The 23,116-nt window shown below is 39.7% G+C and overlaps 1 protein-coding gene across 1 annotated transcript in view; it reads right to left on the bottom strand.

The window, feature by feature from the left end:
- The window catches only part of RGL1 (ral guanine nucleotide dissociation stimulator like 1), a 211,609-nt gene extending 208,122 nt beyond the window's left edge, over positions 1-3,487 (bottom strand). The window contains exon 1 of the mRNA XM_027868474.1: positions 3,318-3,487. Within this exon, the coding sequence (XP_027724275.1) occupies positions 3,318-3,449 (132 nt within the window). The 5' untranslated portion in view covers positions 3,450-3,487. The remainder of the gene's footprint in view (positions 1-3,317) is intronic.
- Between the last annotated feature and the right edge of the window lie 19,629 nt (positions 3,488-23,116).

Here is a 23,116-nt window from a genome sequence, read left to right as displayed (position 1 = left end):
GGAAGGAAGGAAGAGAGGAAGGAAGGAAGGAAGAGAGGAAGGAAGGAAGAGAAGATGGAAGGAAGGACTTATAAAACATCTACTATGTGCCAAGTACTATGGTTAGCCCTATCACAAATATCGTCTCATTTGATCCTCACAACAACTCTGTGAGGTAGGTGATAGTATCATCCTCATTTTCCAGTTGGGGAACCTGAGGCAGACAGAAGTTAACTGACTTGCCCAGGATCACACAGCTAGGAGGTATCTGATGTCTTCCTAATTCCAAACCCAGTGCTCTCTCCACCGCACCACCTTTGTGCTTCAATAACCCTTCCAGATCCATATTCCTGTCATGAGTCCCATCTCACCTAGTCTCAGGAATAGAATAATAACTATATTGTAAAATTTGCCTCTTTATTTTAGGACAGTTCATTCAACTTTGTTGTCACCCATACTGTGTACATTTATACACAGAAGTCTCAGGCCACGGAATTTATTTCTGACTTCCTCCTTGCATTTGTCTCTTGTGAATTATGGGACATCTTTACTGCCTTTCTTTTTCCTTCATGATAGCTCTTCTGAAATCTAGCTTGTTATAGATGCACAGGCAGTTTTCTCCTTTCTCTTTCCTTTTCAGTCTGAGGTCCTTTTGATTAGATCTATAAGAAGCATGAAGATTCAGCAAAGGAAACTGAGAATTAAATCCTCTTCCAGTTCCACTTAATGTGCTTCCTTTGAATCGCTAGAAGTCCATCATTGCTACATTTTGAGCAACAGACAAGAAATCCAAATCCTTTTCTCAATCACCATTTTATTACCCAGATATTCACTTCCCAAATCTACCTCTCTCTTCTACAGACTCTGCCTGCATCCACTAATCAGCAATAATAACAAACATCATCCATTCCTCTACAGCAGGAATTCTTAACCAGGGGTACACTGACCACCAAGGAGTCTATGGATAGATTTCAGCCATGAAATTGGTTTTTGAAGATATTTTGACAATTGTTTTTCAATGTAATTGGTTTCCTTTGTAATTCTACATATTTTATAAATTTAAAAATATTATTCTGAGAAGGGGTTCACAGGTTTCACTAGACTGCCAGAAGGGTCCACAACACACAAAAAGGTTAAGAACCCCTGAACTCAGCTCTTTTTTGCTCAAGATGTCCTAATTCCTGGCAGTACTTCTAAAGATTTCTCCTGGCAATATCATGTGTACCAACACAAATCAACAGAAGTGGGTAATAATGATCAAGCTTCCTAAGTCTCAGGAGGTTGTGTGTCACATCCCAGATGTGTGCCCCAGGCGAAAACTGACTTCTCTATTGTCAGTGTCAGATCATTGAATCAGTGAAAGTTCGAATGCTGACATGCACAGTCCTACTTTCAATCAAGACCATCAGGACATAATTGAAAGAAGTTGGTCCCGCACTGCTTACCTAAGCTGATGTTACACTAGCTTTCCATCCTACCAGCAACTCAGATTACTGGGATGTGGTCACACCTACTTCCTATAGCCAAATGCTTGCTGACCTGCCACTTCTACTGATGCTACATTAATAATGAGGAGTGAGGCTCCCCTATCTCCTTCTGCCAGTCCACCTGGGAGAGAGGCTTGTCTCCACTTATTTCCATTACCAAAACGAGGTCCCAGGCATCCACGTGTCTCCCTTATGTCTTCTGATTATGGTATAGGAAAATTCATTTTATTTTTAGCTCCACTGCTGAAATATAAAATATAAAATGGTACAGTGGATAGAACACTGGGCCTGGAGTCAGGAAGACCCAAGTTCAAATTCCACCTTAGATACTTACTAGCTGTATGATCCTGAGCAAGTCACTTAACCCTGTTTGCTTTAGTTTCCTCATCTGTAAAATGAACTGGAGAAGGCAATGGCAAATTATTCCAGCATCTTTGCCAAGAAAGCCCCAAATGGGGTCACAAAGAGTTGGACGTGACTGAACAAAAACAACAAAATAAAATTGTGGGATGGAAGGTTAGAGAATTTCCAAAAAAAAAACTTTTACTAATAAACTACAAGAAAATACACAAAAATAATAAAGCCACTAAAGCACAAAACCACAAAAAGTGGTTAAGGGCACAGTCTAGTCCAAATTTAACTGAAATCTGGTTACAGACAAAAGGAGCCATCCCAGTTTATGGGGACAACTACCCGCTCATTCTTTTCCTTCATCTAAAACGTTGTCTAGGCTAGGTGCTGAACACATTTCTGATCCAAGGTAAAAATCCTAAGGTTTACATTTTCAATCTGCATCTTATTTTTCCTTCAAGTATGAGCTGCCATGGTCTTCTCCCTTACCCCTGGAATATGCTATATTTCTACCTGACAACCACCACCATCCCCTGAATGAGAAAGCTACTTCCTCTATCTTGACCACAAAGATTATCTGAAAATCATGCTGTGCTGACCTTGCAGTCAACCTTTTGGTCCCTCTTCTGAGGGCCTATGAGGCTCTATTCTCCTGGAAGGGTTACACTCATCCCACCTGACCACTCCATGTGCCTGATGTTGTAAAGGCTGACTGTGCCTACCCTTGGGAAATCAGAGCTCTTCTCGCGCTTTTATGCTTAAGATAGCATGACTTCATTTTCTTACTGGTCGGTGATATAGCCTGAATAGTGAGCATCATCTTTTTCTGGTGCCTTTTTATTAGATCCTGCTGGCAGCCTTGAGCAGGTTCCCCATCTTTTACTGCTTAAAAGCTCAAGATCCATTGTTATTTACTGTCTGAGGGATACCTTGAGCTCTTGAGTCCCGAGTTCAATGAATCATCCAGCCCATTCCAGTGCATGTTATCAGTGTGATTCACATTCCCATGGTTTCTTTGATGACTCATCCCTCAGGCATTCCCCATTCCTGCCAGAAAAAAAATGATCTTTCAGAATCCTTTTGGGGTATTTTTTTTTTGGTGAGGAACTGTGATTCCAGTGATGAAGAGAACTCCTGGCTGAGAAAGCTCCCTGTCCTAATGCTGATCAGCAACTGTTCAGCAACTTTTCATCTTAGAGAGTTGCTTGCAGCAATCAAAGGGTAAATTACTTGCACAGAATCACACAGCCAGTATGCACCAGAGGTGGACTTGGAGGTCTGACTCTGAGACTAGCTACATATTTACTATACCATGCTATCTCTCATCCTATGTTTAAAGGTTTATGGTTCCAAAACCTTAAACACAGTAAAAAATGATAGACACAATTTCAGCCAATGGAAGGAGGCTGTTCTTTTTCTTTTCCTGTTCTTCCTTGCAAACTTTTAGGTGAAATCAGATTAAAATGAACATTAGAATTGTGTCCCCTCAAGTTTCCTTACCTCCTCAGTCTTTAAAACATCCCATATCTGGGCATGATCCTCAACCAACCACTGTCCTGTGTTCTCCATCTTGGTGGAAACTTTGGATTTTGATACTGCAGAAGTGGGTTCTCCTATAGTTTTCCCCTCCATGTTGGCAGAACAGGAGTCAGGCCCAAGGCATTATATATCTGTGTGGGGGGAAAAAAATAAGATATGAATGAAAGGTAAATACTAAAGTAAACAGACATTAAGGCAGATACAACCAGGTGGCAACAAAGGCCTGCAACTGTCAAAACAGGCAGGGACAGATGCTAAAGATGTTGTAGAAATGAAATTATCAGGATCTGGTAATTGGCCAGATCTAAAAAATGAGGGAGAGGAAGGAATCAGAGATAACATAAAGGTCTCAAACATGGAAGAATGGGTGAATGATGGTATCAGCAACAGAAAAAGTAAAATCCAGAAAAGATGATAAATTTAGTTTGCAGTATGTTATGTTTGAGGTGCTGGTGGGATGTCTAAGCAAATATATCCTGTAGGCAATAGCAGATACAGGGTCTGAAACTTGGAAAAGAAATCAAGGCAGGAAATGTACATTTGTGAATCATCTATGTAAATGACAGTCGAAGAGATGAGAGTGAATGAGACTACTGAGGGTGTAAAGGAAAAAGAGAAGAGTGCCCAGGACAGAACCTTGGGAAGTGTCCCCACTGAGCACTCAGCAAGAAGTTAAGGAGCCCACACTGAATGCAGTGTTCAGCATACAGTAGGTTTAACAGTAAAGTCTTTCTACATCTATCTAAAATCCCATCCAATACTTTATACACAGGAGGTACTTAATAAATGTTTGTTGAACTGAATGAAATGAAAAGTTTAGGGAAGACCTCATGGCATATGGCACATACACAAATAACTATAACACAAAATTATAGGAGTGGTGTAAGTGAAATGCTATTGGAGGGGGGGATGAGGTCCAAGGAAAGAAATTTCATTATTGAATAGGGGAGGGATAAGATAAGGTTAGGGAAAGTTCTATATAAAATGTAATATTTAAGCTTAATCTTAGAGGAAAGAGAAGAAGTCAACAGATAGAGGAGCAAGGCAGGGGATTCCAGGCATAGGAACGATGTGAACAAGAGGACAGAAGTGGGAAAGGATGTTTGTGTGGCCAAGGGTCTTAGCTGACTGGAGAGTACAGTGCAGGGGACAGGGTGAGGACAGAAAGCATGAGTCAAGGCTGGAAAGGTAAGACAACACCAGAGATCCCACAAGACCTTAAATGTAAGAAGAAGCTCCCACCAAAAACTTCTCAGCATATATATCTCCGTATAAAGGAGGTTAGTCCGACAGTGACATAAAGGACAGATTAAAAGAGAGAAAGAAAGGGGGGGCCAGAAGGAGCTGGTAGAAGGCTACTGGAACAGCTGATGGTAATAAGGGCCATACTAATGAGCAAAGCGGGAACAGAAAGGCCAGATTTCAAGATATTTCAGAAGCAGAACTGAAAGAACTTGCTAGATAACTGGATTAAAGAGGTAAGGGAGCAGGGAGAGTCTAACACTAACATCAGTGTTTCAAACATGGGAAACTGGAGGAATGGTGACAGAATAAGTGAAGCCAGGAGGAGGAAGAGGTTTGAGAGGGAAGGGGGAAAAATAAGCTACTGCAGAGTTTGAGGGACCAGCAGTACATGTGAATGAAATTAGTCCACCAAAGACAGTTGTCACAATTAGTATCCATCAACAAGCATTCATTAAGTACTTACTATGTGCCAGGAATTGTGCCAACAAAGAGGCTATGAAAGGGATATGAAGACAAACATGTTCTGCCAACAAGTGGTCCCTGCCCTCAAGGAGCTTCCATTCTATCAAGGCTAGGGAATAGGACCATTATGGTTATGTCCTACTGCTAGGAATTTATTTTGGGACTAAATCTGTGATTTCAATGATACAAGGAACTCCTGGTATGGATATTCTCTCTGTCAATGCAGATCAGGAATTTATCTACAACTTATTATTTTAGAGACTTGCCAAGAACACTGAGAATTTAAGTGACTTACTCAGGCTCAAACAGATAGAATGTGTCAGAAGTGAGACTTGAACCCCGCTCTTCTAACTCCAAGGATAACTGTCTATCCCAGGGATGGGGAACTTGCAGCCTCAAAGTCACATGTGGCCTTCTAGGTCCTTGGGTGTGGCCTTTTGACTGAGTCTAAGTTTTACAGAACAAATCCTTTTATTAAGGGGATTTGTTCTGTAAAATTTGGATTCAGTCAAAGGACTGCACTTGAGGACTTAGAGGGCCACATGTGGCCTCGAGGCTGCAGGTTCTCCACCCCTGGTCTATCCACTATGCCAAAATCAATCAACAAGCACTTTATCAAGTGCCTGCTCTGCCAGCAACTAGTCCTCAAGCATTTATTATATAAATGTAACTTGGCCTTGATAGGCGCTTACTCCAGACAAAGGAGAAAGTGTCCAGGGACTAATTAAGCATTTTAGATTTTGTAGTGCAAAGCCCTTAAGACTCATCATGGAGCTGAATGTCAAGGAGGACACAGCAGGAGGTTTACAGAGCATCTGGAGACAACTAGAGGAGCTCAAATGAGGGAAGATGGAGCAGGGAAAGTGCATCAGGGGAGCTGAGCAGGCAGCACCAGAGCCACTGTCCCTGGGGACATCCTGCCATATAGAGTCCTGGAGCAGAGGCTGAGTGGGCAGGCTAGTCTTGGAGAGAACCTTTGCTCCAGGGATCAAAGACTTCAGACTAAGTTTGGTGAGCAATTACCCTCTTAAGAACTGCAGAAAAGCTGCTGTTTGTTTACTCTCCATCTATTTGCTTGATCTTTGCTTGGATGCACCTGGCACCTGCTTCGGATTCCTTTCCTTACTTTGCTATAAGTTATTCTCTTATACTGACCTTATTTGGTTTCAGCACACTGTGCATTGTCTATACCATGCCAGTATAGTACAGAGGTAAGAAGAAATTCAGCAACTAAGTAGAATTTATGTAGAATGTAAGACACGACAGAGATTTCAGTCTCTGGACAGTGATTAGAGGAAATTTTTTCCCTCTAAACTGTGGGCTTTGAGCTTTTTATCATATTCAATTAACAACCAGTATTAAGATTCTGTATTTTGTAAGCTTTTCAAATCACATGAGGAAAGAGCTTTGTGGATTCAGGCTATTACCTCTGGCAAACCACGCACTTATCTCTGTGACCTCTAGCAGTCTGGGTTGTTTTGTACAAGGGCAGTTGGGGCATGCTCTATCTCTACCCCAGTTGGTGAAGAAGAATGGAGGAGGAGACCAGAGAAATTCCTTCCTCTGAGCCAGCCCTGTGGGTACAGACAGACTAGTCTGGAAAGAACTTCTTTTCTGTTGGTAGTGGTGAATAAGGATCCAGTACCAGCTAATCAGCTCTGCCCTCCACAGTGCCACCTAAAGGTTAATATTCAAAGTGATCTGCATTCTCATGGATTTGGGAATTTCCTCCACCAAGGTAGATTGTATCTCATCCATGGCTGCCCATCTTGTGAGATTCACAACCATCCTCTCCCAAAAGTTCAATGGGGTTACCGAGAAGAATACAGAAACGTGGAGGATGAGGCCAAAGTAGTGGGCATCTCATAACTCACTCTTATCTGAACTAGGTAAAGGAGAGTCGCACATGTACATTCCCAAACTTTTTGGGAAAAAAATACATTAGATTCAATAAGAATTCAGCTGGAGACAGAAAAGAGGAGTGACATATAACAAAGGGACTATAGGGGAGGAAAGGGAATAATTACAACTGAAATGAACTTCTTTTTCAGAAGGCTGGACATAAAATGGAGACAGGGATAAAAAGCATGAAAGAAAGTGTAAGAAATTGACATCAGGGTCTGGGCTTGGTGAAGAAAGAAAAGGCAGAGGAGTAGGAACAGTTTACTTCCATTATGGTTTACTAGTATGGATCAGATTTCTTCTCTTTCTTCACCCACTTCTTTGTAAAGAGGCAAAACCAAAAGAAAATGAGGAAAAAGGCTGCACTTCTTACTCTCTTTCATCCCCCTTCTTCTAGCCAAACCAGTCTTTTTGCTGCTCCCTGTAGGACATTATATCTCTCCTCATGAAGCCCCTGCACAGACCATCATCCCATGCCTGGAGGGCATCCTCTCCCAGCCTCTGCCTCAAGTAATCCTTGGCTTTCTTCAAGGCTCAACTCAGATGTCTATCCTGAGCCCCCCAGTTGCTAGAACCTTCCTCTCTCAAGAAATTTCTTTACAGCTACTTTGTATATATTGTATTTTTTTTTCTGTGTAAATATTTTCCCCCAGTGAAATGTAAACTCCTTGAGGTCTTGTTTTGGGTTTTGTAACCCCAGTATCTAGCACAGCAACTGGCACATAGTAGGCACTTAATAAATGCTTGTTGAATTGATTCTGTAAAAATCAGGACAAGTAGGGCACCATCTGCCTCCCAGGAGTAATATGCAGAAAATGCTTTATAAACCTCATATGTACAACTCTGGAGTCATCGTCATTATTATTACAAAGGGAGTATTGAGTACTGGATGGAAGACTGGCCTCAGGAAGACCAGGTTCAAGTTCTGTTTCTAACACTTATCAACTGTGTGATCATCAAGCCACTTAATGTCTCAGTGCATCCAAGCAGCTCTTGAAAACTTTAAGCTGAGGCGCAGCTAGTGGTGCAGTGGATAAAGCTCCAGCCTTGGAGTCAGGAGGACCTGAGTTCAAATATGACCTCAGACACATGACACTTACTAGCTGCATGTCCCTGGGCAAGTCACTTAACCTTAATTGCCTCACCAAAAAAAAACAAACAAAAAAACAAAACAAAACTTTAAGCTGAAATTAAGTTGCTGACTTGAAGAAGGTTCCATTTCAAGGGAACTTAAATTAATGGAAAAGGGGAGAAAATAGAGAGGGGAGAGGGAAGAGAAAGGGAGGAGAGAGAGGAGGAGAAAGAGGTGGAGAGGGGAGGGAGGAGGAGGGGAGAGAAAGGAGGAGAGAAAGAGAGAAGAGGAGACAAAGAAGGGAGAAGAAGAAAGAGAGGAGAAAAGGAGGGAAAGAGAAGAGAAAAGGAGAGAGAGGAAAAGAGAGAAAGAGAAAAAAGGAGAAAGGAAAAGAGAGAAAAGAATAAAAGCAGAGTAAAGAAAGAGAAAGTCATTATTATCATGCAAGCTGTAAATGCCCAATAAACACTAACATTTTATGGACACCTCTGAGGAGCGAACAATGAATGGTTTTCCATTTCATTTATTGAACTGTAGCTGTGGAAGGATATAAAGATAGATAAAGAGGAAGGAAGATAGCAGTTGTAAGGCATTCATGTTGAATGCCAAAATATTTTTGAAAATTATCTGTACTAGGTAATGTTGGATAAGCCATTTCTCTGTCTCAGTGCCTCAGGTTCTTGATTTGTAAAATAGAGCAGATTTTTTTGCTTCCCAAAGTTAGTGAGGAATAAAGAAATAATCAAAGCAATTGTGATGTACTCTGAAAACATAAAATACTTAATACAGTCACATTAATAACTCATGAGCAGAAGGCACACCAACTAATGAACAAAGGCTATTCTTAACAGAAACTGTGATGAATGAGGCTGACACACATACATGTAAGGAAATAAACAAAGGAAAGCCCAGTGGGGCTTTCTGCCAGGAAAAAAAAAAAAAGCTATCATCAAACTTAAAACAAACAGGCAAGATGGAAACAGGCCAGATTGGTAGGGAAGGAAATGCCATTGTTGTTGTTCGAGATAAATCCGTAAACAACAATAATCAAACAAAACAGTAGAAAAACTAAATAAAAGGATTGGGCTGTGTCTCTTATAAACCATGGAATAGTAGCCAGAAAGAATACACTAACTACAAAAATCTAAGGGCAGACAATAAAACATCTGCAAAGTGCAATCACTTGCACTGATCCTCTTGCACTGGAGATCACAAAAAACTCGGTGGGCTGCCTGCCTCTAACCATTTTCTCATCTCCTCAGAGTAGATGAGAAATGGCAACTTGACCACTCTGGAGAATGAACTATTTGTATTTCCCCACCCCAGACTGTCCTCAAACCTGATTCCTGAGGAAGAAAGTGAAACAATCATTCAGCAGTCCCCTGCTTCAAGAGGTTCTGGAGATCTCTGGGTGAGAAAACTTGAGCACAACCAAATCTTCCTCCTTAGTTGAGATTCTGGGACGTTTTCCATTTGCTCCCATCTTTTGGCTCCCTAGGACCATCCTAGAAATTCTGTAGCTCTTTACTCATGAAAGCACTGTTAGATGCTAGTAAATCATGGATCTTTCTTAATCAGAAGATTAAATAAAACAAAAGAGAAGTGGAAAAGTCAGAGTAAGCTTTGCCATGGCATTATTGACCTCTTTTCTCTGTGGGTATGGCAGGTAGGGAGGGAGGTTTCTGGACCTGGCTAAAGGTACTTCTTTACACTGGCCTCAGAGTGTCCAGCGAGCTTACCACCTGCTGCATTTGCACACAGAAATAGATGCACATATTGGCTCTCTCACATGGGTGTCTTCATCTTAGGTGATCTGGGCATGTGCTAATGCCCCATCACACTTGGACATTCTTACTGTGAGACTTCTTTAACCAAAATGAAATATTTTCAAGTCTGGTGCTAGTTTCTTTATTAGAGGCAATCTCCCATGCTGAATCACTGAATGTCTGAGACTCTTCAGGGAATCAAACAACTTTAAAAGTAGATCTCTCATTCATTACACTCTTTAAGTCTCTCCTGCACTCACATTAACCTCTCTCTGGTCCATTTCTCCCAGTCCTTCTCACCAACATTGTTTGTAATCCCTTCCAGCTATTCATCCTAGATACTTGTAGTGAGCTTGGGACAATTTTACTGCCTTCAGGGAGGATTGAAAAAGCCAGGTGTAATGGTGCCTACCTTGAGAATCCCTCCTCCTAGGGAGGCTGGGGCTGCTGGATTAGTTGAATTGGGATATTTTGAGCTTCAGTACAGCCCAAACTGATCAGATGTCCCCACCAGGTCCAGCACCAATACAATGAGCTCCACAAAAACAAAAGGCCACCATGCTGCCTAAGGACTGGTGAACTAGCCCAGATTTGAAATGGAATAGGTCAAAGTTCCTATGCAGATTAATATTCCACTGACCTGGGTGGCCACTGCACTGCCAGCCTGGGCAAGAGATTGAGACAGTCTCCCCTTTTTCCCCTCCAAAAAAAGGAGTGAAATGATCCTGCACAAACATCACTACAAGCAGGATGGCATTCTGTCCTATCTCAACTGTTTTGCTTTTCAGCCCAGTACAACTAGGCTCGCTGTGGAAGGTACTTAGTTTGCCCATCTCTAGCATCAGATACCCCACCTCCAACAGCAATAGCACAAAGTCAACCTATGATCTTAGCAAGACTCCCAAGGGTCATTGGGATAGTGTATCTCATGAAGATTGTCACGTTTGATGAGTAAGACAGAGATAACGCCTAAAGATTAAAAGGAGGGCCAATAGAAAGATGGTGATAAGCTAACCCTTCTTCATTTTCTCCTCTCCAAGCACTAACCCAGCTTTCTTCAAATCTTAAGTCCTCCACACACTTTCCTTAAAATTCAAGAAAATGCAGAATTAGACAAAATAATAACAAAATTCCCTTACAAGAATGAAATGTCTAGAATGTCAAAGAAATAATAGAAAGTAGGAATGAGGAGATAAAACGTTGCCAAAACATGAACTATAGTAAACTACTTAGTGGTGATTAAAAAATAGAAAAGTAGCTCAGTGAAACAAACTAGGTAAGGAAGAACCAGAAGCAACTGAAAACAGTAGCTCAGTGTTCAATTAATTAAACTAAATGATTGAGGGGGGAGGGACAGGGAAGACTCCCCATTTGACAGGAACTGCTGAGAAAACTAAAAAGCAATTTGGCAGAAATCAGGTATCTTACACTATACACTACAATAAGCTCCATATGATTGCATCCTAAATATAAAATGTGACATCATAACAAAAATTAGAGGAAAATGGAAGGATACACCTTTTACAACTATGGCTGAGGGACAATTCTTAACCAAACAAGAGATAAGAGATCAGAAAGGGCAAAAATGGACAATTTCAATTGCATAAAATTCAAAGCCTTTTACAAAAAAATAATAATAATATAGCTAGAATCAGAAAAAGTGTAGAATGAGGAATAATTTTTGTATTAAATATCAGTGATGAAAGTTTTATATCTAAGATACATAGGGAATTGGCCACAAATATATAAGAACAAGGGCTATTCCCCAACAGATAAGTGGTCAGGGAGCAGTTTTCAAGAGAATAACTGAAAATTTCAATGACTATATTTTTAAATATTCCAAATCTTTAATAATAGGAGAAATACAAATTAAAGCTACTCTAAGAATTTATTTTCTACCTAGAAAATTAGTAAACATGACCAAAAAATGGACATAATATTTTAAGGGCTATGGAAAGAAAGGGTCAGTAATATACTATTGATAAAGCTGTTAGTTGGTCTCACTAGTTCAGAAAAGAAATTTGAAGTTATTTTTAAAGTGACTAAACTATTTATACCATTAATTCACTCTGTGTGTATATGTATTTATATTATATATATGCACATATATATTTAATAAAAATACTCATAGTGGCACTTTTTGTGGTAGGTTTTGTGGTAGAGCTAGAAACAAAGTACGTGTCCATTAACTGGAGAGTGGCTACACAAATTGTGGTATATGAATGTGGCATATGAAATGCAGAGTAAAAAATGACAAATATAAGGAATTTGGAGAATTCCTCACAGGAATACATGGAAATTTGTGTGAACTGATGTAAAATAAGGTAAATGGAATCAGAAGAACAACATATTTATATCTACCACAATGTAACGAAAAGAACAACAGAAGGAAGTTACACTCCAATTCATTTTAATGTCCAGTCTTGAGCCCAGAGAATAGATAATGAAATGTAACTCAATTCTTCCCAGGTTTACCATGGCAGAATGTTGCCAACACTGTGTGATATGGTCAGTATAACAACAAATGTTCTTTGTTAAAGGGATCGTTCCATTCCTGGGTGGCAGGGGGAAAACATCTAGAAATAACAGGTATGTACAAATAAAAGACATCAGTGAAACTTACTTTTAAAACCAATAAAATTCAGGCAAATGATGAAAGGTTTCTCCCCAGCTTTCCTACTATGATCATTTATTAAATTTAAAACTAATAGAGAAGATATTTAGATCAACTATCTCATCCCATAGCAAGACTACTACTACACTAGAATACTTTAAATGGCTAATTGCCAACCAGAATATTCTGAGGCCTCAAATGAGTTGGGGTCAAGAATGTATTGCTGGGACAAGATCCAGTTCACCAAAGCCACAGGAGCAGTTTTGGAAGCATAGGGTGGGTCATAGTAAGATAGAATGAGCAGCTACAAATGTAGACAGGAAATAAAGAACTAAGAGCCAATATCTAGGAGCTAGAGAATCAGTCATGCGCCCCCAAAACTCAAACTAACCAGGGAAAAGGACACAGGTTACCTAAATAAAAAATGTGACATCATGGAAAAAAAAGAGGAAAACGGAAAAATATACTTTTCATAACTGTGGCTGAAGGACAATTCTTAACCAAACAAGAGATAAGAGATCATAAAAGACAAAAATGGACAATTTCAATCACATAAAATTCAAAGCCTTTTGTAAAAATAAAATTAATATAGCTAGAATCAGAAAAAAAATGAGTAGGAACAGTTGCACAAAAAAGTGAAGACCAAGAGCTAATAACCAGGAGCTAGAGAAGCAGTCATGTACCCCAGAAAGCTGACATGGGAAAACAACACAGGTTACTGCTTAACAGCCTGTACCTCTGCTCTGTGGCTTGGAGTGGACCAGGCAAAAACCCTCTGTTGTGACTTGGAGGGAATAACTTACCAGGATATAAAAATTAGGCACCAACCTCTTCCTTTCCTTTGTTATACATTTAATGATAGTTAATCTACACATGTTTTTCTATTTTACAACATGCATTCAGTATATAAAGACATTCAATATTATTATGTCACTCATTCAATAGGGTCAGCAGGTATAAGGAAACAATTTTAAACATCTAAAAGTTTCCCAAGTTCCATTTAAATTTTTTTAAATATTAGTTTCTTTCTAATTCTGTTTCTAACCTTAATATAAAGTCTTGTCAAAAAGAGCAAAAATGTAAAGCAACTAAAAACTCTTTAAAACACTAGAAAAGACAGCCATGAAAGTTCATGGAGCTAATAAAGAGAGAGACCTGTATGACTACACTCTTTATTTCTACTGCAACAGAAAAAAAAGCAAGAAGAAAGCAGAGAGGGAAGAACAATGAATAGAATCATTTTACTGATCATTTGGGAGCAGTTAGGAATGGATATACTCATGAAGTGGCAGGTCTCATTAAAAGTAAGAAGAGTCACTGCAGGGGCTTTTGACATCAGCCTACCCTGAAGCTCTAGAGCCCTGACAATACCTCAGAAAATACTTTTGAATTCCATATCAAAAGAAAATAAGTGAATTACAAAAGAATATTCAAAAGTGAGATCTGTGGATAAAAGCAGAGATTAGAATATATTTACAACATTTAAATTAGAAATAAAAGTTAATCTTAGTGGCTTTTTTAATCCTTTTTTCTAGGTACTGAATAATGTTTTCAAAACCTCATTTAGTAAATTTCATACTTAGGATTTTGTTTTTAAATCATAACTGATAAGGGGGGTAGCTGGGTGGCGCAGTGGATAGAGAACCGGCCATGGAAGCAGGAGGACCCAAGTTCAAATTCGGCCTCAGATACATGATACTCACTAGCTGTGTGACCCTGGGCAAGTCACAACCCCGATCGCCTCGCATAAAAAAAAAATCATAACTGATGCGAGAGATGTTGCAGAGGTAGAATCAAAGGATTTGTAGGGTGAGAGACACAAGAGTCAAAGAAAATTTAGAAATTATGACGTTGGGTAAATGGGAGAGTGGTGGTACCATTAACAGAGACATTAGAGGGAAAGGCAAACTTGGAGGGAAGATAATTATTTCAGTTTTAGACATACAAAATAATTTGATTATGATCTCCTTGAGGGCATCTTTTGCCTTTTCTTGCATCCCTAGCACTTACAGCAGTGGCTGGCACATAGTAGGTGCTTAATAAATGTTCATTGATTGGTTGATTAAAGTGTGAGTATAATATCCAGGTGGAGATTTCCAGCAAAAAGACAGAAATATAGGATGGAGCTCCAGGGTGAGATTGGGAGAAGGAAAAAAAAATTTAGGAGTCATTTGTAAAGATTTAAGGGGAACAGATGTGCAATGGGAAAATACACGGGATTATATGTCAGATAGCCTAGGTTTGGATCTAGTTAAATTGTTTAATTTCTCTGGGACTTAGTTTCCTCATGTGTAAAATGGGGAGGTTGGGCTAGGTAACTTCTTAGGTCCCTTCTAATACAAAAATCTATGATCCTTCAATCTACATGGAGGTAACGGGAATAGATGAGATCAACAAGGAAGAGAGAACAAAAGTGGAAATGACCTGGATTAGAACTTCGAGGAATAGTCATATTTAAAGAGTCGGAGTAGAATAAGTGCCTAGCAAAAAAAAAAAAAAAAAGATACAGGAGCATTCAGAGTTAAGAAAAGAATCGTAACAGTATAGCATAACAGAAACCCATGGAAGAGGGGAGAGATATACAATGTAACTATCATTGAAATGTCACTGCTACATTTCCATACATAGCGGAGATCAATAGGGTTTCTTTTTCCTTTTAACAAAGTCTAAGAAGGTCTAAGGTCTGTAAGTGTATATAGCCTTCCAGAGGCCCTTAAATGCATTGCAACAGATACCCAGGTCCTGTAACATAAAACCTAGTGCTTTTTCCTGGCACATGCATCTGTGCCTGCCAAACCTTTCTCTCTCCTCCCAATCTCACCCCAGAGCTCCAGTCCTAGATTTCTATTTTTCCTAGAAATACTGTCCTACCTCCTCATTTAGTCATTCATCCAATTTACCTTTATAAATTGATTACTATGTACAAAAAACCTGTTCCAGTAGCTGAGGAAGCTACAAAGATAAAAAAGATACAGACCATGCTCTCAAAGTGCTTAAAACTGAGTGTTCAAAGGAGCTCAGCAAAACATTTTCCATATGAAGAACGTAAGGCATGCAGAGAACTTGTGCAATGATATATGTCAGGGACTAAATCCCATTTCTAAGAGGCTTGACTACCTCGCAACCTTCTGTTAAATAAAACAATGAAAGGGACTCAGGGCTCCTGAAGTTTCTATGATTCCTATGGAAACCTCATACACTTAATTTCCACATCAGACACTCACGGTTCAGGCATGAAGACAAACACTGAAACAGCACTCTACCCACCTGTCGTCTCCAGGATTTTCTCCAAAGGAGAGAATTGGCAGGCCAGAGTCAGTGGTGGGCAGGAATGGGCCAAAGGGACAGAGGAACCTCCCAGCAGAAGAGCTGAGGCTGTTCAGAGTGAAGTTGACAGGGCCACAGGAAGCCAGGGCTTGGAAAGAAGCGAGGCTCCTACTTCCCAAGCATCTGGGCAGGTGGGTGTCTCAACAAGAGGAGCTGCCTAGTTGTTATTTTGGTTGTTTTCTCTTGAGAAAATGACCTTTGCCCTGAGAATGTTGCAACAACAGTGGCTAACAGAGAGTTGATACCCAAGATAAGTAAGGAGATAGTAAAAGAGCACCTGGTTACACAGGATGAATTCAAATCACCTGGCCCAGGTGAACTACATCCTCTGGCACTGAAAAGCCTGACACAAGTGATTGTTAAGCCATCACCAGTGATATATGAAAGAGTAGAAAATGAGAAAAGTACTATGGGACCAAAGAAAGGCAAAGGTTGCCTTGATTTTTACTTTAGAAAGAAAGAAGAGAAAATGGAAGAGTCTGCAAACTATAGGCCAATGACTTCACTTCCTTTCTGAAGGGACATGGTAGCTATATTCAAGTATTTGAAGGGCTCTCAGATGGAAGAGGGACCTTGGTCCCAGAGATGACCTACAGCCAAAGAGTGGAAGTTGCCAAGAGAAAAATTTAAGCTTATCAGGAAAAATTCCTAATAATTGGTCCTGTCCAAAAGAGGAATAGGTTATGTTGGGAGGCAGTGGGTTCCACCTCATTGGAGGTCTTTAGGTATAAGCTGGATGACTACTTGTCAGATATGTTATAAGGGGGAGTCCTTCCAGGTCTGGGATGGACTTGGTGGCTTCTAATGTCCTTTTCAACTCTAGAATTCTATGATTTTGATTTATATATGTAACATCCTATCTGAAGCATGTTAGGCTGTATTCTGAAGGATAGGCCTTCGATAGTAAGTATATTCAGGGACATATGATTCCTGATTAACTGAGAGACCACTTACCTGTACTGAATATAGTGTACATGAAGGCAAGAGACTTTGGAGGAGGAAGGAAAAAAGTAGAGATACAGAAAGTGGTGTAAAAGACAAAGTACAAATCTATGAATGGTTAATGGATTCCCTAGGGCCTCAGGAATATGGAGGCCAATACCCCAAAATGCCCTATGATTCCCAGCATCTGTACCCCCCAGAGACTGCTAAGAGCAGACTTCTTCAGTAAGGTTATTCTCCCTGTGGAGAAGTTGAAATGCCCCTTTATTCCCAAGTCAAAGAGCCCACTTCCTCTGTGTATTCAATTGTCTGAATTAATTTGTATAATCACTTCCCAAATTTATGTTTTATTGCTTGCTTGGATAAATATGTTTGCTCAGTATCTATGCTCACCTTTTGTTTACTAAGTGTTTGATGAAAGGGAACTAAGTTGGCCCAAAGTAACCTGTTACTCTAATTTTTTGGAGTGATCAAGGAGGGGTGGTGCTATTCTGAACCCCTAAGGTGGAAGGGGACAAGAAATAAGCATTTATATAGTACTACCTCATGCCAGGCACTGTGCTAAGCATTTTACAAATAACTAAGGTATAGTAGATAGATACAATTCTAATCTTCCTCTTGGATACTGGGCTGGAAGATAGGAGAATGGAGGAGTGGGTGCCTATCCAAGGCCTTTCTCTTGTTCCACCTAAAGGTAGAAACTACAGTTTTCCTTGGAGACATGGGTTGGGACATTCCAGATCTTATCTATCTAAATATTTCCCTGCAATCAGGCTATACCATATCCTTATGCCATCATTTAAACCATTACATATATTTTTATGGTTGCATTAAATGGTAGGTCTTGTTTGACAGCAAATGTTGCAGTCAGAGTAAAGGCTTTTCATAGCCAGTCGGGAGGCATATTAAAAATTTTCTTTCCAGTAAAACTGAAAGTATTAATAAAATTTTCTTTGTTCTAAAAGCCCTTTCAGGCTCACTTGCCTCAGAAATATGGGCAACAGATTGAGAACAGAAGAACTTTCTTAGAGAAACAGAGTAAGAATAACAACCAAGCTTAACTACTATTTAATTAAGATCATTGCCCTCAGAAGTGATTGGCACTATGACCCATCCAAAGGCAATGTTCTCTTTTGCATTCAAGGTTAAGATATTGATCACAGAGACAAATTCATTTTCATTCCTTGAACAGAGTGGTCCGCGAAAGAACTGAGTAGTGACTATTGTTTTGAAATATAACCCAAAACTATATTTTAACATACAATCTTTTCCTTGTTCAAGATAAATGTATCCTCAAATTGTCTTTGAATAAAGATACGTCCGACAGCATGTGAGAACTATACTGGTTTGGATATCTCTTACTCTAAGCTAGAAATAGCTTCAATATAGAATATTAAAATACATACACATACACACACACACTGATTTCTGGCAGACTTGTATGTAAAATGCAAAGCATACTCTTAATATTTTTTCTCCAACACAAGTATGCTCTGAGATCACTTTTTGATTGAGATCTGCCTCATCTATCCCTATAGCTTCTCAAGCACCCCAAAGGACTGATGTTCTCTTTTCTAATCCTTTAGCTCAAACCTCCACCAGGTGTTTACCCTACTATCAGGAGCCAGTGACTACTGCACCATTTCCATTTAACCACTTAACATCAATTAGCTTGTACAAAGAACTAGTTACTTTGAAATTATAACAAAAACTGATATTTCCCCCAAGTATCTGGAGGACACACTCTTCTCTATCTCACCTTGGACCCTGGGGAGAGTAGGCTTAGTCTTAGCTTAGTTCCTTCATATCCCATTAGTCATATAAAGTTCATGTCCAAATGCTGGATAAGTCTACATCTCAGTTACCTGGGGCTGAATTGTAATTGTCACTCTTTGCTCCTCAAGTCATTGGATCCTGGGATGTTTGGACACCACCCTCCCTTCACCTAAACCAAAAGAATTAAGGCACACAAAAAACTTTTGCCTGTATTCACAGGGTCAAATGGCAGCTTTGGTTGGGAGGACCCAAGATCTCTTTCCTTACAGATTTCTCTCTCACTGGATGATGCCAGCAACAGATACAAAAGATCCACCAAGAATTCAACTGAAGAGAAAATTAATAAAGAGACTCTAGAAAAAGGCTGACTCTGGCCTTTCAGAAGATGCCCTCAATTCTAGCTAAACAGCCAGTCAAAAAAATATTTTTCTAACCATGTGGTTAGCAGCCTGGAACCAGTTACACGATGTCTATGCATGCGCCACAGTCTCCCAGGCACTTCCATAACACATCATCAAGACTTCCAGAAACAGGCTCCTTAGCCTCTCCACATAGGCAGATGCCACTCAAGGTGCTCTGTCTCTCCCCTGAACATCTACAGAACTAATAATCTGACCTGCAGAACTTCACTAGGTAATCATGGGAGGGACCTTAGAAGTCATCTACCTCTGTCCCTGAAGAACGACCTCTCTAGCATTGTTTTGTTGACTACTGTTCACGTACCACAAATCTTATCTCCTCAACTAAACTTTTAGCTGCTTGAGGGAAGGAATCTTCCCCCTCAGATCTCACAGAGCAATCTGTTTACTAACTTTCTAATGCCTTTATGAAACATTTCTATTATCGCTCTCTGTGCTAGGATCTTAGTCACCTATTAGATTGTAAACTCTACAAAGGCATGGACTGTGCTCTCTAGACTGGATCTATACCTCCAAACCTAATGTAGCATCCTATGCGCTATTATTTATATTATTTATTTTATTATGTTAGTTACTTGTCATCTTTTATTTCTATTGTATGCCCCTCATAAGCAGTATGGTAGTCAAGAAAGCCTGTACCTGAACCCTGCCTGTAACATGTACTAGCTGTGTGACCAAGGGAAAGTCATTTAATGTCCCTATTCTCCATTTATGAACCTACAGAGTGGTGATAATAACACCTATAATTAAATAAGATAGTATTTGTGAAGCACTTAGCATAGGGCCTGGCACATAGTAGGTACTACATAAATGCTTATTCGTATCTCCTCTCCCCAGTACCTGTTTTCATTATGTGACCTTGGGCAATCAATGAATCCATCAACAAGCTTTGATTAAACACCCACTATGTGAGGCACAAAGGTAGGTGGCACAGTGGAAAGAGCATGGGGCCTGGAATCAGAAAGACATGAGTTCAAATCCAGCCTCAGACACCTACTAGCTGTGTGACCCTGAGCAAGTCTTAACCCAGTTTCCTCATCTGTAAAATGAGCTAGATAAAGAAATCACAAACTATTTCAGTATCCTTGCCAAGAAAACTCCAAATGGGGTCACAAAGAATCAGACATGGTTAAACAACATAATGTCAGTTGCTGTTCTAAATGCTGGAAATACAAATGTTTTAAATGAAACAATCCCTATTTGTAAGGAGTTTACTCTCTAGGGATATAAAATATGGGGGGGGACTGAACTAGAAAACCTCTTAAGTCCCTTTTAGCTCTAATCTGTGATCCCATAACCTCATAGAATTGTTGGGAGGACTATATTAATGTCAGCTAGTATTATTAGCTCAATGTTAAATAAACAATAGGTATTCAATAAATGCATTTTGTTAACACAATGATGAGTCAAGGATACACAGATGTTGAAAACCTGGGTGACTGGATAGTAGCACCTCCACAGTAATAAAGAAGATCAAAATAGGAGGGCTTGAGGGGAGGGGAGAAATTGATTCTGCTCTGGACCTACTGAGTTTGAGATGCTTATGGGACATCCACTTTGAAATATCCCATAGGCAGTGGTAATGGAGGACTGGAGCTTGGAAGAGAAATTTGGGGTGGAGATGGACAGATGGATGTATACATAAACACACATACATGTATATGTGTGTGTGTGTATGTACATATACATATATAAAAGTTGGGGAATCATCTGCATATTCATTATAATTGAATCAACAGGAGATGATGTGCTCAACCCAGAGAGATAGAACAGAGAGAAATAAGAAGAGAGCCCAGGACAGAGCCTTGTCAATCAATAACTAGGCAATCACACTGCAAAAGAATTCTAATTATTTTCTGTACCCTCAGCCACATCAAAACCCCCAGAAAAATTGCACAATACCACTTCAAATAACCTCTATGGAGAAATCTGAGTCAGACTAGAATTTCTCCGAAAGACTCTATTTCTCTTAACTCCATGTGGAATATCAAGAATGAGCAAGAAAGGAAAAAACATTCAGCATTCCTGCCTTGCCAGGGGCAATTTTTCCCTGCTGTTCCAAATGGACTTCAGACTTTGTGTATTTTTTGCCTCAATATAGTATTTGGCAACAGTTTTCAATAATAATAATAATAATAAAAGGAAAAGGCCAGACTGCTTTTGTGCTACCCTTGTGAACCTCCCTTGGGAAATGCTGGTTCTTTGCTCAGCAATTCCTGCTCAGCCCTGAGTGCCAACACAAGGAAAACAGCTGGACTCACTTCCTGATTTCCATTCAGGCTCAACATTCTCCTAACAAATCTTGAAAGAGGAAAGTGGGAGGGAGAAGTATTGAAAGAGAGTAGAATCTAAAATAACAATCCCTCAGAGTTCTAAAAGAGATGGAGGAGCCTCTAGAAGAGAGAGGTGTTTATTGTTTAGAGATTTATGACACAATAAAAGCCTCTGTGATAAGAATTTTAAAGTTTAGAATTAGACTGCACTATAAATCACATGACCATACTAAGCCCCTCAGTTTTGCTGCTCTGTACACTCCAAGGCAGCTACAACTTTCTGCCTTAATTATCCAAATGTGTGTGAGGGTGAATTGTTAGGAAGGCAACAAGTTTATTTACAGGTAGTTATTTTTTCAATAAAGCGTCACCCCAAATTTTTTTAAGATGAAGGACTTTCTTTAAATTTCAACTTTTAACATAAAGAACCCTTCTCATGAACTATATTTTTATTAAATGTTGAAAATCTGAAAAATCAGTAATCTACCTAGGCTTTGGAAAGGACCTAAAAGCCCAAGTAATTCATGGGAGGGCTGCAAAATCCAATAATTAGATTTAGTCAGAGGGATATGTTTATCTTTCAAAATCATAACCATTTAATACACTGAATCACTTCATTCTGCCTCCAAAAGGATGATCCCATTTCAGCACATCTAAACAGTACTTCCTCTTTCTCCTACTTGACCTGATACATCTGTCTAATGTTAAAGGGACCATCCACTTAATCACAATCATATAACATAAGTGACAATTGGAGGGGTGGAATTATGTTTTATTCATTCACAAGCACAGGAAGCCCCTGTACCCCTGTAGAGCAAAGTAGGTTACTCTAGGAAGAAAGGAAGGATGGAAATATACTGTATCGGTCTGAATACAGGCTGCCCCCAAATTAAACCTTTTTGAAAGGAAGTCTCTCTTACACATGCACACACAGGCACTCACAATGCACATACACACATGTAATTATACAAAAAAAATGGGGGGGGGGCAGATTTGAGATTTCATTGGTTTAGGCACTGACACACAGTTTAGCAATTTATCTGCGATTTGTAATTTTAAAGAGCAGCCTGACGCACTGAAAAGGTAAATAGGACACAGCCAGAAGAGAAGCCAGGTCTACTGCTTTCTGAACTATTCACCACGCTTATCATTCTGTCTTTCCACAAGGCATCATCTTCACTGAGTGAGGTGTAGTGTGGAAAGTCTGTCTGGCATCAGACGGCCTGGGTGTGACCCTTGCCTCACATACCGATGGGCCTGATCTTCCTCACCTGTAAAACAGGGATCTACCATTGAAACTTTTTACTATCGACTTTATCGGATTTGGGGAATTAAAATGTTTTGCAAAGTTTAAGGCACTCTATGAATATGCATCGTTATTATTTACCACTGTCCATTTCATATGAAAGGTCAAAGTTTTTCAGCACACGGCTGTGATCAAACTGCCTACTCTGTGCCTACCTCCCCAAGCCCATCATAAATATACCATATGCTTTCCCCTTCCATGCCTTTGCTTTTACTGTTTCCATATTCCTGGAATGTCCTCCCTCCTTTCTTCATCTGGTGAATTTCTACCCTAAACCTTCCCAACTGATTCAAATTCTATATCCTCCACAAGACCCATCTCCCACTCCTGACAGTAAGGAGTTTCCCCCTCAGACCATATATTTTTACATTTTTCTAATGCATTAATTAGGTAACTTTGCACATCACAGTTATCTGTGTTTGTTATCTCTGTTTGTGTATTATTCAGCTACTAAATTATAAGCTCCACGCAAACACTGGATATGTCTAATCTAAACTTCCCCACCTCCAGCACTTAAGCAATGACTCTACAGACTTGAAGTCAGTCAAAAAACATTTATTAAGCACCTACTATGCACCAAGCACTGTGTTAAGCCCTGGAGATACAAAGAAAGGTAAAAGACAGCCCCTGCTCTCCAGTAATTCAGTCTAATAGAG

Source organism: Vombatus ursinus, unplaced genomic scaffold (genome assembly GCF_900497805.2).
Source record: "Vombatus ursinus unplaced genomic scaffold, bare-nosed wombat genome assembly UNPS02014789.1, whole genome shotgun sequence".
NCBI lineage: Eukaryota > Metazoa > Chordata > Mammalia > Diprotodontia > Vombatidae > Vombatus > Vombatus ursinus.
This window is presented reverse-complemented; position numbering and strand designations above follow the sequence as displayed.